The sequence below is a fragment of the Eulemur rufifrons genome, chromosome 19 (genome assembly GCF_041146395.1).
Source record: "Eulemur rufifrons isolate Redbay chromosome 19, OSU_ERuf_1, whole genome shotgun sequence".
NCBI classification, from domain to species: domain Eukaryota; kingdom Metazoa; phylum Chordata; class Mammalia; order Primates; family Lemuridae; genus Eulemur; species Eulemur rufifrons.
In genome coordinates this window covers 28,386,685-28,401,185 of record NC_091001.1, presented here as the reverse complement: position 1 = coordinate 28,401,185, position 14,501 = coordinate 28,386,685, and the positions used below count along the sequence as shown (strand labels likewise).

General features: G+C 38.0%; 1 protein-coding gene across 4 annotated transcripts in view; it reads left to right on the top strand.

Moving 5' to 3' along the window:
• The window catches only part of CC2D2A (coiled-coil and C2 domain containing 2A), a 122,442-nt gene that overhangs the window by 98,460 nt on the left and 9,481 nt on the right, over positions 1-14,501 (top strand). For all 4 annotated transcript variants that reach the window (XM_069493995.1, XM_069493996.1, XM_069493997.1 and 1 more), the window contains 3 exons: positions 10,743-10,832; positions 12,412-12,525; positions 14,078-14,212. In XM_069493995.1, coding sequence (XP_069350096.1) covers positions 10,743-10,832; positions 12,412-12,525; positions 14,078-14,212 — 339 coding nt within the window. The remainder of the gene's footprint in view (positions 1-10,742; positions 10,833-12,411; positions 12,526-14,077; positions 14,213-14,501) is intronic.

Here is a 14,501-nt window from a genome sequence, read left to right as displayed (position 1 = left end):
CTGCCTGACACCCGATTAATATTATTCCTGAATGTGCTCTTAGGTGTTGATCAGTGAAACCAATTTGATGGTGAGTACATGTGGTGCTTATTTTTCCATTCTTGGGATACTTCACTTAGTAGAATGGGTTCCAACTCTATCCAGGAGAACAAAAGAGATTCTATATCCCCATTATTTCTTATAGCTGAGTAATACTTCATGGTATACATATACCACATTTTATTAATCCACTCATGTATTGATGGGCACTTGGGTTGTTTCCACATCTTTGCAATTGTGAATTGTGCTGCTATAAACTTTCGGGTGCAGGTGTCTTTTTTATAGAATGTCTTTTGTTCTTTTGGGTAGATGCCCAATAATGGATTGCTGGATCAAATGGTAGATCTACTTGTATCTCTTTGAGGTATCTCCATATTGCTTTCCACAGAGGTTGCACTAGTTTGCAGTCCCACCAGCAGTGTATGAGTGTTCCTGTGTCTCCTTATCCACTCCAACATTTGTTGTTATGGGACTTTTTGATAAAGGCTGTTCTCACTAGAGTTAAGTGATATCTCATTGTGGTTTTGATTTGCATTTCCCTGATGATTAGAGATGTTGTGCATTTTTTCATGTTTGTTGGCCATTCTTCTGTCTTCTTTTGAAAAATTTCTATTCATGTCCTTTGCCCACTTTTTGATAGGGTTGTTTGATTTTTTTCTTGCTGATTTTCCTGAGTTCTAAATAGATTCTAGTTATCAGTCCTTTATCGGATGTGTAGCATGCAAAAATTTTTTCCCATTCTATAGGTTGTCTATTTACTCACGTGACAGTTTTTTTGGCTGTGCAGAAGCTTTTTAATTTAATCAGGTCTCATTAATTTATTTTTGTTGTTGCTGTGATTGCCTTTGGGGTCTTCTTCATAAATTCTTTGCCTAGGCCAATATCTATAAGAGTCTTTCCCACATTTTGTTCTAGAATTCTAATAGTTTCACACCTAAGGTTTACGTCTGTTATCTACCGTGATTTGATTTTTGTGAGAGGTGAAAGCTGTGGGTCCTGTTTCAGTCTTCTACATGTGGCTATCCAGTTTTCCCAGCACCATTTATTGAATAAGGATTCTTTTCCCCAGAGTATGTTTTTGTCTGCTTTGTCAAAGGTTAGATGGCTATATGAGGATGGTTTTATATCTGGATTCTCGATTCTGTTCCACTGGTCTGTGTCCCTGTTCTTGTGCCAGTACCATGCTGTTTTAATAATCACAGCCTTGTAGTATAGTTTGAAGTCTGGTAAATTAATACCTCTCATTTTGTTCTTATTGCCTAAAATTGCTTTTGCTAAATGGGGTCTTCTCTGGTTCCATACAAAGCGTAAAATTATTTTTTCTGTATCTGTGAAAAATGATGTTGGTAATTTAATAGGGATTGCATTGAATCTGTAGATCACTTTGGGTAGTATAGACATTTTAACAATGTTGATTCTTCCGATCCCCGAGCATGGTATGGTTTTCCACCTATTTATGTGCTCTGCGATTTCCTTCCTCAGTGTTTCATAGTTCTCCCTGTAGAGGTCTTTTACCTCCTTAGTTAAATGTATTCCTAGGCACTTTATTTTCTTTGTTGCTATTGTGAAGGGTATTGAGTCTTTGATTTGGTTCTCTGTTTGACCATTATTGGCATATATGAATGCCTCTGATTTGTGTGTATTGATTTTGTATCCTGAGACTCTACTGAATTCATTTATCAGTTCCAGGAGTCTCTTGGTTGAATCTTTGGGGTTTTCTAGATATAATATTATATCATCAGCAAAGAGTGAGAGTTTGATCTCTTCTGTCCCCATTTGGACACCCTTGATTCTGCTCTCTTGACTGATTGCTCTCGCAAGGACTTCCAGCACTACATTGAATAGCAGTGGGGACAGTGGGCAACCTTGTCTGGTTCCAGTTCTAAGTGGGAATGCTTTCAATTTTTCCTCATTCAGTATGATGTTGGCTCTGGGTTTGTCACATATGGCTTGTATCATTTTTAGGTAGGCCCTGTCTATGCCTATTTTGTTAAGCGTTCTTATCATAAAAGGGTGTTGAATTTTGTCAAATGCTTTTTCTGCATCTTTTTAGAGGATCATATAGTCTTTGTTTTTGCTTCCATTTGTGTGGTGTATTACATTTATAGATTTGCATATGTTGAACCATCTCTGCATCTCTGGGATGAAGCCTACTTGGTCATGATGGATTATTTTCTTGATAAGCACCTGGATTCAATTTGCTAGGATTTTATTGAGAATTTTTACATCTATATTCATGAGGGATATTGGTCTGTAGTTTTCTATTTTTGTTGTGTCCTTTCTTGGTTTTGGTATTAGAGTTATGTTGGCTTCATAAAATGTGTTGGGGAGGATTCCATATTTCTCAATGTTGTGGAATAACTTTGGATAGGCACCAGTTCTTCTTTGTAGGTGTGGTAAAATTTGGGTGTGAACCCATCTGGTCCTGGGCTTTTCTTTTTGGGGAGGTTTTATATTGCTGTTTCGATTTCAGTTCTTGATATTGGTCTGTTCAGGAATTCTATTTCTTCCTGGTTGAGCCTAGGGAAGTTGTGTGTTTCTAAAAATTCATCCATTTCCTCCACATTTTCCAATTTGTGTGCATAAAGGTTTTTGTAGAATTCATAGATGATATCTTATATCTCATGGCATCAGTTGTAATTTCTCCTTTCATGTTTCTGATGGAGGTTATTAGAGATTTTTCTTTTCTGGTCTTAGTTAGTCTAGCCAAAAGCATGTCGATTTTGTTTAGCTTTTCAAAGAACCAACTTTTTGTTTTATTAATCTCCCATATAGTTTTCTTGTTGTCCATTTTATTTAGTTCTGATTTGATCTTATTAATTTCACTCCTTCTGCTGGGTTTGGGGTGGTCTGTTCTTCTTTTTCCAGATCTTTGAGTCTATTCATTAGGTTGTCTGTAAATTTTCTGTCTTTTTGATATAGGCATTTATGGAAATAAACTTTCTTTTCAGAACTGCTTTAGCTGTGTCCCACAGATTTTGATAACTTGTGCCTCCTTTGTCATTTAGTTCAAAGAATCTTTTGATTCTGTCTTGACTTCCTCATTCATGAAATGATCATTCAAGAGAAGGTTGTTTAGCTTCCATGACTTTGAGTAGAAATGAGAATTTCTGTTAGGGTTGATTTCTAGTTTTATTCCACTGTGATCTGAGAAGATACATGGTATAATTTCTATTTTTAAAAATTTTTTAAGACATGTTTTGTGTCCTAGCATATGGTCAATCTTAGAGAATGTCCCATGAGCTGATGAGAAGAACGTATATTCAGTGGATTTTGGGTAGAATGTCCTGTAGATGTCAGTCAGGCCCATTTGTTCTAGCATTCTATTTAAGTCCACTATTTCTTTTTTTTCTGTTATTTATTTCATTATTTCATTATTTCTTTATTTTCTGTTTGGAGGATCTGTTCTGTACTGTCAGCGGGGTGTTAAAGTCTCCGGCTATTATAGTATTATCTATCATTTGGTTCAGATCAAGTAGGGTTTGCTTTATGAATCTGGGCACATCTAAGTTGGGTGCATACATATTAAGTATAGTTATGTCTTCTTGTTGAACTGTACCTTTCACCATTATATAGTGACCATCTTTGTCTCTCATTACTTTTATTGATTTAAAAACTAAGTTATCTGAAATTAAAACCACCACCCCAGCCTTCTTTTGGCTTCTGTTTGCTTGAAATATCAATTTCCATCCCTTTATTTTCAGTCTAAATGCATCTTTGCAAGTTAGATGAGTTTCCTGGAGACAGCAAATACCTGGCTTGTATTTTTTTATCCATTGGGCCAGCCTATGTCTCTTGAGTGGAGAGTTCAAGCCATTCACATTTATTGAGAGAACTGATAGGTGGGGCAGATTTGTGTTCATCCTGTTGGGTAGAACTTCATTGCTACGTTTTCTCTCTTGAGCCATTGTGGTATCTGGCCTCTGATCTTTAGCTTTTGAGTAGTTTTACATTTGTGAGTGTTTCTTGTGCTGGTCCATGTGCAATTCTGCTTTGAGTACCTCTTGGAGGGCTGGTCTTGTCTTGGTGAATTCCCTCAGTCTTTGTTTATCTGAGAATGTCTTAATTTCTCCTTCGTATACAAATCTTAGCTTTGCTGGGTACAAGATTCTAGGCTGGACATTATTCTGTTTCAGAAGAGTGAGGATGGGGCCCCAGTCTCTTCTTGCTTGTAAAATTTCAGTTGAGAAATCTGGCATTATTCAGATGGGCTTTCCTTTGTATATCACTTGTTTCTTTTGCCTTGCAGCTCGAAGAAGGGCCTCTTTGGTGGACATTTTGGTCAGTCTGATGACTGCATAACATGGTGTCTTCCTATTTGCAAAGAATCTCCCAGGGGTGCTTTGGGCTTCTTGTACCTGTATATCTAGATTTTTAGCAAGGCCTGGGGAATTTTCCTCAATTATATCTTCAAATAGCTTATCCAACCCTTGCGTATTATCTTCTTTACCCTCAGGAATGCCCATAACTCTCACATTAGGCTTCTTCACAGAATCCCACATTTCTTGCAGACTCTGGTCTTTTCTCTTATTTCTTTGCTCTATCTCTGTGACTGACTTATTTAATTGAAAGATGTTATCTTTGATCTCTGAGATTCTTTCTTCTGTTTGATCTACCCTGCTCTTGAGGCTTTCCACTGTGTTTTGTAGTTCCCTGAATAAATTCTTCATTTCCAGGAGTTCGGTTTGATTTTTCTTTAATATTTCGATTTCTTTAGTGAATTTTTCTTCCAAGTCCTGGATTTTTTCTGTGGTTTCTTTGTGTCGGTTATCCATTTTTTCTTGCATATCATTCAGTTTTCTGATGATCCATGTTTGAAATCCTTCTTCTGTCATTTTGGTGTTCTGAGTTTGGTTAATGTCCATTTCTAGAGAGCTGGTGTTTCTCTTTGGGGGTGTGCTTTCTGTTTTTGATTCTTCATACTTTCGGAGTTCTTTCGCTGATTCCTTCCCATCTGGATCAGCTTCTGCTTCTTGCCTTTAGATTTTTATTTGGATAATGACACCCCTGCTTAGTCTCTGAGCCACTAGGTGGTGTTTGTGGGTGAGATTTGACCACACTCTATACAATGAGTCAGTAGATGCAGTAAAAGGGTGTACAGAATGACCTCCCTGTCAGTAGGTGGTGCTTGCTGGGAGGGGCAGGCTGCAGTGTTGTTTTGGGGTCCTGTAACCAGCTCTCGTTCCTCTGGAGAGGCACTCTAGTGCCTCACGTGGTGGGTGGGGCCCTGGGACTTCCAGGTGTGTCCTTATTCTGCACCTCAGTGGGGGCAGGTCAGGGAGTGAGTCTGGGCAAAGCTGGGTTGGGTAAGCCTGCCCTCAAGCTCTACAAATGCTGTTAGCTGGGGTCATAGGTCTGTTCTTTGCCTCTGGGCAAAGCTGCTAGGGAGGGGCTGGAATGGCCCTTCTCAGCAGAAAAGTCTGCATGTGGGGAGTGGGGCTGTCTGAGACCTACAGTCTAGAGCAGGTCTTGCTCCTTTCCACCCTCGCCTATTCCGCAGTTTCTCTGGGGCCTCTGTCCATAGGCAGGACCTCAAGCCAGTGGATCTACCCTGACTGTCATGCCGGCCAGGAGGTGCCTGGGCTGGGAGCACGGCCTTCCTGTGAGAGGAGCGTTGCCCCTCAGGCACGCTGGTGTGCCCCTGAAGACACACACACTCAGTACGTAGTTCACAAATAACCCTTCTGTGCCCCAGGGCAATGCGATTGAGGCCTGGGTGTACAGGATCTGGTCTGCAGGCCTGTCCCCTGGGCCCTAGAGATCAATCCCTGACCCTTCCAGGGAGAGGAGTGCTGGTCTCAAGTCACCATGGGGTGCCCAAGCTGGATCAGTGTCTCTCCGCCTCAGGATTTGCCCCGCTCTCCTGGAGTCACCAGGCAAGCAGTACCTGGGAGGGCAGGTGGGTAGGGAGCTCGCAATCTGAGTACCCCTCAGTCTGCTATAGGTCCCCAAAAGGAGAGGTCCCATTCCCCGCAGATACCTCCGGGTAGTGGCTAAATTGTGGCTCTCATCAGCGGCCGGTAGGGAAAGGGGAGGGGAGAATGAAGCAATATGGCACCTGCCAATTGGCTCGGGTCTGCAGACCGGGAGGTGCCCGGAGGGAGACAGGAGCCTGGTGCCCTGTCCGCAAGAGGCTCATGGCTCACTGGCGGTGGCCCTCTCTGAGCTGGTGTGGGCAGGTCTCTCCGCTCAGGAGCCCACCCGCAGTCCAAAACGCAAGGGAGGGGAAATGTAGCTGCTCCACCTACCCTTGTTGCTGCTCTCCAAGACTCTCGGGGTGGGGGGGGGGGGCATTCTCCTTCCAGTTCTCCTCCGCAGCTTCTTCATGTGGAGTCTCCTGTAGTTTCAGGCACTCTTCCTTCTGACCCTCGTCTGATCTATGTTTGTCTGCCTGATTATTTTTTTTCACTTTCTTCTGAAATCTGTCTTTCTTGCAGAGACACTCTGGCTGGTGGTTTTTCTCATCCGCCATCTTGATTCTCCTTCTCAATAACTTTATTAGGATTTGAACTGATGCCTGTAACTTTAGAACTCATGTACTTTCTAATATATAAGACAACTATATTCAGTATTATGCCTGATGCTATAAGCATTACCGAATTCAAAATAAGCAAAAATTATTTCAAAAATTTAAGTATTTTCAGCATTTAGGCCATCATGCCAAAGTACATCTATACTGGCCCATTAAATATATATGTACCATTCTCTGGCTTCAAAGCACCATACCCATCACAAACTCATGTAAAACAAAGCCATATGTAACAAGGCTAGTTATAAGCAAGTACTGCAACCCATAACTCTCCTTGAAGAGTGAATAGTATAGGGAGTAATTGCTGCTAATAGTAACACAGGAATTTAGAAAAAGGTAATAGTATATCTATTTGCAGATATAGATGTGCCAAAAAACACCTTGTATTCTACGTTTCATTTTTTTTATTAATTTTTATAGAAAACCATAATAGGGACTTCTATTCTACCTAGCATAGTAAATGTGCAGAAAACTTCTGCAAGTAGAGAACACTTAAGAGTGATGAATAAAATATTTAAAATACTTTCAAAATCATGGCTGAAACAGAAATGAGGCAGAAAAAAAGAGATAAGAAATAACAAGAAAGCAAGATTCCACAAGGCTGAGGGCTTGAAATAGTGTTTGATCTCAGGTTATCTGTAATTCTCGAAGACCAGAGCTGTATTTCAATGAGCCACAGGGTTGTGGGAGACAGGAGATTATGCACAGAGCTGCAGTAGGCTGGCAGGGTGAATTACTGGCTCAGCACAGAGATTTGTTAGGGGTAATGTCATCAATGAGCAAACCAGGAAATCCCCTGCCCTCAGAGGGAACCCTGCCTGTCTCAGTCTTGACTCTGGATGCAAGAGAAAAAATTAAAGTCTCTCCTGAGAATTTCGAATCACTCCTCTAAATTTACTCACATTTTAGGACTGGAATTTACATTACTTATATGATCTGAATATAGTTCAACTGAAAATTAAGTTGAAAGTATTTCCTGTTGGTATTGCCCCTAGATCTCTGTCAAAAGCAAACACAAATACTTCTATAAGCAAGCCCTTTAAACCCAGTCTCAAAAAAATTCTGCAGAAAAAATTCCAAGCAACATGAACATACAGTAAAAGATCATCAATGAAGAAATAAGTCACCATGAAGAAGATAAAAGTTAGCAGAAATGACAAACTGCAAAATCAGGCCACAAAACTGCAGATAGTAGAATTATCCGATACAAAATATAAAATAGATGTGTGTAATAAGTTTAAGAAATCTAGAGAATTAAAAGTGTAAATAACGACAGACTATTGGAACTGATAGGAAGATTTTTAAAATTACCAAATGGAACTTGTAGTAGTAAAAGATACAATCATTAAAATTAGAAATTAAACAGGTTAAACAAAACATTAAATACAGAGTTAAATTACATATAGTTAAATATAGAGAGAATTAGTGAACTGGAATACACATGCAAAGAAATTACTTGAAACACGACAGATTAAAAAAAAAAAAAAAGGAAGGTATAAAGGAATAGTTAAGAGACCTGGAGGATGCAGGGAGGAGGTCCAAACTGTGTATAAATGGAGAAAGGCAATATCCAAAGAGGCTGAGCTGAGAATTTCCAAGGATTAGATGAAAGATAACAATCCTCTGATTCAGGAAGCCCAATGAATCATAGCAAGATAAATTTTTTTAAAAAAATCAAAATCTAGCATATCATATGGAACTACAAAGACAATCTTAAAAGCAGCTAGAAAGAAAACAGATTATCTACAAAAGCAGAAGGATTAGACCAACAAACTTTTCAGCTACCCAAATGAAAGCCAGAAAAGGAATATCTTCAAAAGGCTAAAAGAGAATAACTGTCAAACAAGTAGTTTAAATCCAGTGAAATCTTTTAAGCAAACATAGGGAGAATTCACAACCAAAAGATTCTCACTAAAGAAATTTCTGAAAAATATATTTCCTAGAGAAGGAAGGCTCTCGGAGGAATGTCCCAGATGCAATATGTAACACTAAAGAAAATGAATAAATCTAAACAAGACTTATCTTAATAGCAATAACAACAGCAATGTGGGTGAAAAATCAGGATAGAACAAAAATCCTGCAAAAAAAATGCAATATATATCAGGATACGATTGATGAGAGTACTTTAATGCCCTATATTTTCCAAGATGAGGGCAAAGATATTAACTTGAAAATTCAATATGCACATTGAAATTTCTAGAAAAACTACTTAAAAGGGTGTAAATAGTGAGTGTAACTTCTGAATTAGCAGAAGAAAAAATAATGAATTGGGGTAAACAGAATGGGGAAGGGAAAAAAAAACAGAAAAAGTGTGAAAAGTAAAAAGTACAGAATAAGAGGGTAGAAATAATCTATATATTTACCAATAATCACAATCAAAAGAAGAGGACTAAGCTTTCCAGCTAAAAAACAAAGATTATAAACTAGACTTTTAAAACAGCTTTTAGTGAAACTTGACAAACTGATTCTAATATTTATATAGAATTGCAAAGGACAAAAAGTAACCAAAACGATTCTAAAGAATAAGAACCCAGTGGAAAAACTTGCCATATTCAGACTACTTGTGAGACCATAGTAATTAAGGCAAAATGGTATGTGACAGAGATAACAAAGAAAAAGATGGAAGAGGAAACCTGATATATGACAAAGACTGCGATTAGTAAGGAAAAGAGTTTCTATTATATAAATTATACTGGGATCATTGATTTTTCATTTGGAAAAGAATGAAAATAGATTCCTACTTCACAATACTCAGTTGCAGAAAGATTGAGGACTTGAATGTGAAAGGCATTTTTGTCTTTATGACCTGAGACAGGAAGGATTTCTTAAAAGAGACAGAAGCAAGCACAAACTATAAAAAAAATAACAAAAAATTTGACCATGTTAAAATTGAGAATTTGAATTTACCAAAAGACACTATGAAGAAAATGAAAAAACAAGGCACAAATCAGAAAAGGACATTCACGGCATATATAATTCATAAAGGAATAGAGGATGTATTTTTAAAACTTACAAATCAATAAGGAAATGTGAAAAATACATAAATAGAAATTCACAGAAGTAGAAACATGAAAAACCAATAAACATGAAAGGATTAACTTCAAATGGAATAGGAGGTAAAGCAAGAGGGTGGACTAGAATCCTCCAGCCATCGTGACCCCGGCAGGAAAATCAATTTGAACAACGGTCCACAAAGAAAATACCTTCGTAAGAGTTAAGGAAACCAGTGAGATACCACAGTACCTGGTTTAAGTATAATAACAAGAACATATTGAAGAGGGTAGGAAGGACAGTCTTGCATTGCCTATACCGCACTTCCCCCATGCAAAGCAACACAGCACAGACACAGACTTCATCTGCTTGGGGGAAGGAGAAGGAACTGTGCATGGGTCTTTGCCTGGAACCCAGACTGGTTCCGCCACAGTAAATCACAGCACCAGGCAGAACCCCATGGCCTCTGATTCCAGGCCAGTGCCCATGGATGGAGCTTCTAGATTCACCCCATGTGACTACAGCTAGTAATAATATATTACATATTTCAAGATACCTGGAAGAGAGGATTTTGAACGTTATCACCACAAAGAAATGATAAACATTTACAGTGACAGATGAGCTATTTACCCTGATTTGATCATTAGACAATATATACATGCATTGAAACATCACACTGTATCCCATAAATATGTACGATTATGTGTCAATTATAAAAAACTTTTTAAAATAGATTAACTTCCTTAGAAATTACAGAAATATGAGTTATAGCCAGACTGATGCCCAGATCTTGGTTCCTAAGTATTATTTCCCTCTAAAGGGAACCAGGGCTCCTTGGAGAAATGGCCGCTTTCAGGACTGGGCTAAGCGAAAGTTCAAGATGATTCTGGAAAAGTCTTGTTATACCAGAAAGTAAATAAGTGCAAAAAGAATGACAAGGACATTTCAAAGGGACACAGGAGCCAGTTTCTTCATCCCTAAAAGATGGGTAACTATAGCCTTCTGCATAGGATGTTTGGTGAGGATTGAGATAATATTAATACAACATTTAGTAAGTATTTAATGAGCATTAGCTTCATTTTGTACACGTTTGTGATATGTGAAATTTATTTTAAGAAATGAGGTAGAAGATGCAATTGTTTTATTGGAAATTATTTTTTAAAAGCTAATTTTGATTATACAGGAACTGGTGGCTCGATATGTATCCTTGATTCCTTTTTTGCCTGACACTGTTTCATTTGCTGGTCTCTGTGACCTGTGGAGCACATCTGATGTGAGTAGTTCTGCCTTAGAGATTTACTAACTTGAGCTGACTTAACTGAATATTAGCTAAATAGCTTGCGTAATTTTAAATTGCAACATCCATTAGTCATAATAAAAATCTAATTGGCCATCTGTTTAGCAAGATGAGCTAAATTCCTAAGTAATTTTTCTTCCTGGTTTAATTTTTTCAAAGTCCAGAATTTTTTTAAAAATTACAGAAAGAATAAAAAAACAACACTTCAGATGTCTTAATGCTGATTTACCCTCCCAGTACTACCTTAGCAATATCCCAGTTTTGTTCATTAAAATTATCAAAATTATATTCTATAATTAGAAATTATATACTCCTTAATTTATGGGCTTCATAAGGCATGTCATATCATTATCATTCAGTATGTATTTCTTGGTCACCTACCATATACCAGACACTGTACTAAGGTCTGGCTGTAAGTGAAGTAAACATAGCCTTTGTCTCATGGAATTTATAATCTGCGTATGCGATATAAACTTTCAAATGGTTCTTGGGTAGCAATAAAACAAATATACATATCACAGGTATTAATTCTGCTTCTGAATCTCATGTAGTCCTGTTTTTGCACAAAATTGAACTGTTATTATACAACATCCTTTGAAGGATAGCCCTAAATCAAAGACATTTAAATGCACTTTAAATTTTTTGTTCCCCAATATATTTTGGCAACATAAATGTTGACAATTTTAGACATAAAATTTCTACAACCTTAAGACATCTATAAGAAAACATACAAATAGAATAGTTCATGTGCTCTAGAGCCAGACTGGCTTTACCACTTCCTAGATGTTCCTTATTGATCTATGCCTCCATGTCCTCATCCACAAAGTGGGAAAATAAGAGCACCTCCCTCAAAGGGTTGTTCTACGTTGAATGAGTCAATGAATGCAATGTGCCTTAAAGATTATTTAGCATATAGTGAACTATCATATATACATTCAAATTGAAAGTAAAACTTTGAAATTTTTCTCCCCTACCCCAATCATAGTGAATATTTTTAAAAATCCACATCATGAATATCAGAGAAAACACCATGTCCACAAAAAGTGTTTTCTTTAAATGAATTATCAGCATAGTATCAAAATTTGGGGGAAAGGGCCGGGCGCGGTGGCTCACGCCTGTAATCCTAGCACTCTGGGAGGCCGAGGGGGGTGGATCGCTTGAGGTCAGGAGTTCAAGACCAGCCTGAGCAAGAGCGAGACCCCGTCTCTACCAAAAATAGAAAGAAATTATATGGCCAACTAAAAATCTATATAGAAAAAATTAGCCGGGCATGGTGGCGCATGCCTGTAATCCCAGCTACTCGAGAGGCTGAGGCAGTAGGATCGCTTAAGCCCAGGAGTTTGAGGTTGCTGTGAGCTAGGCTGATGCCACGGCACTCATTCTAGCCAGGGCAACAAAGCGACACTCTGTCTGAAAAAAAAAAAAAAAAATTGGGGGGAAAGATTTGGAAAAAATATACTTTAAGGCACTAATTTTAACTGTGACATATCAAAATCCTGCACAGCCAACCCAAAATAAAGCAGGCACTCAATACATGTTTTTTTCTTTTTATCAGCAATTTCTTGATCTCCTGGCAGGAGATGAAGAAGAACATGCAGTATTACTATGTAATTATTTTCTGTTCCTGGGTAAGAAGGCTTGGCTGGTGATGGGCAATGCTATTCCTGAGGTAAGGCCACGTAGGCTAGTTTTAACAGAGGAGTGTAGTTGTCTCATCAGTTGTATGTTCTAGATCATGGACAGGACTTATTTTCATAATGACGCTTTGAATTGCTAGGAAAGTGGCCTAGAGATGCCATAATAGGCAGAGAGAACTATCAGCGGTAAGACGTGAAACAGTTTACAGTGGTGCTCAGGGCCCTACATATAATGCTTCAGGTTGGTTTTTTGGCAAACCTAAATCCTTTAGCACTCAAAGCTCCCATCCAGCTCTGTCCTTTTAATATAAACTTCCTATCCATGTTCCCAAGAATTCTGATTCCCCTAGGGAGCTAATGTTCTTCATGCTTAGGAGTGAAGCAGATCCCAAGAAGGTGGTAAGGTTAGAGATCTCTCCTTTCATGCCTACTGCTTATATCATCATCTGCTGCTAACCTAGCAGGCAACAGGGAATAAGCAAGATAACCACAGGAGGAAAAAAAGAATGTTAGCAGCTATATTTTGATGTTATTGTTATTTTTATTAAATTGGAGACTTAATGCCTACTGGAATATTCTCCCTAGTCCACTGCAAATATCCCTAAATTTGGGGCACAATGAGTAATTTGGGGTGCAAGATTTGAAAATTTACATGGATTGAAGAAGCTTATCTAAAGAGAGTTTCAAAAAGAGGCCATAAGGCTCCAGGAACCCTTGGGAATTAGACAGCATGAGCTGCTGTGTGGCAGGTAATAAGGTAGTAAGTACATTCATATAAGGATTCATTCTCCATCATCATCTCCCAGATAGCCTGGTACAAAGGGAAGAACACTAGACTAGGAAGTCACAAGGCCTGGGTTCAAGGTTCTGTACCCACTCCTCATTAGCTGTGTGATGCTAAGCAAGTCACTTCACAACTCTGAGCTTCATAAGGAAACTGGGATAATAATTTCTGCCCTGCCTCTCCACTGTGCACATCAAGTGAAATCATACAAGGACAATAAATGAATAAATTCCCATTGTAAAAAAAGAATCTAACAATACATAAGCATTCTGAGTAAAAAGTAAAAGTCCCTCTTCAGGCTCCAACCTATAATTCCACTTCCCTTCCCAGGTATAGTCATTCTTAACAGTTTGGTATATATCCTTTCAAATCTTCTATGCATTCAATTATAAACATATATCAAATGTAAGTTACTATATTACAAATAGAAATATTTCTATTCAGGCATACTTGGCCTTCTATACACTTAAATGGCAATCTTACTGATTCTAAAAAGAAAATGTCAGTGACATTAGTAATAGTTCTTCACCCAATCTTAACATATATTGGTTGGGTAAGGTGATTACTATCCTTATTTGGTCACTGCACTAATATCAGATGTAAGAATTTTGAAAAAATAAACATTTGATTTTATTTTTTAAATCCAGCACAACCTAGAACTTCAAACTGATTTTCACCACTAACCATGGGAACTTAGAAATTAGGGGCCCAACTAAAATAATGAATTGTCTCTGCAAACTACTATAGACCTTAATTGCATAATTAGTTGGAAACTGTTTTTAATGGCTGTTTTCTTCCAGGGTCCAACTGCCTATGTAGTAACTTGGGAGAAAAGTCATTATTTAATATGGAATCCCTGCAGTGGACATTTTTATGGACAATTTGATACATTCTGTCCCTTGAAAAATGTGGGCTGTTTAATAGGTCCTGATAATGTAAGTATTACCATTTCCTCTTAACTATGGTTGGTTGACTCTTGTTTTCCTTTTTTGAAAATTGATCTATTGATTTAAATAATACTTCATGTATCAAAAAAAATTAAGTAAATGAATATGTACACACTAACACACCAACATATACCAATTAAAGAAATGTAATCTCAAGCACAGTGGCAGAACTGTGTTCACAATAAAACTTTTGGTCGAATTAGTCACCTGACCTGCCAAGGAGCAGAATGAAGTTAAAGAATATGGGATTTAGATTCAGAGGACCTGCATTTGTGTC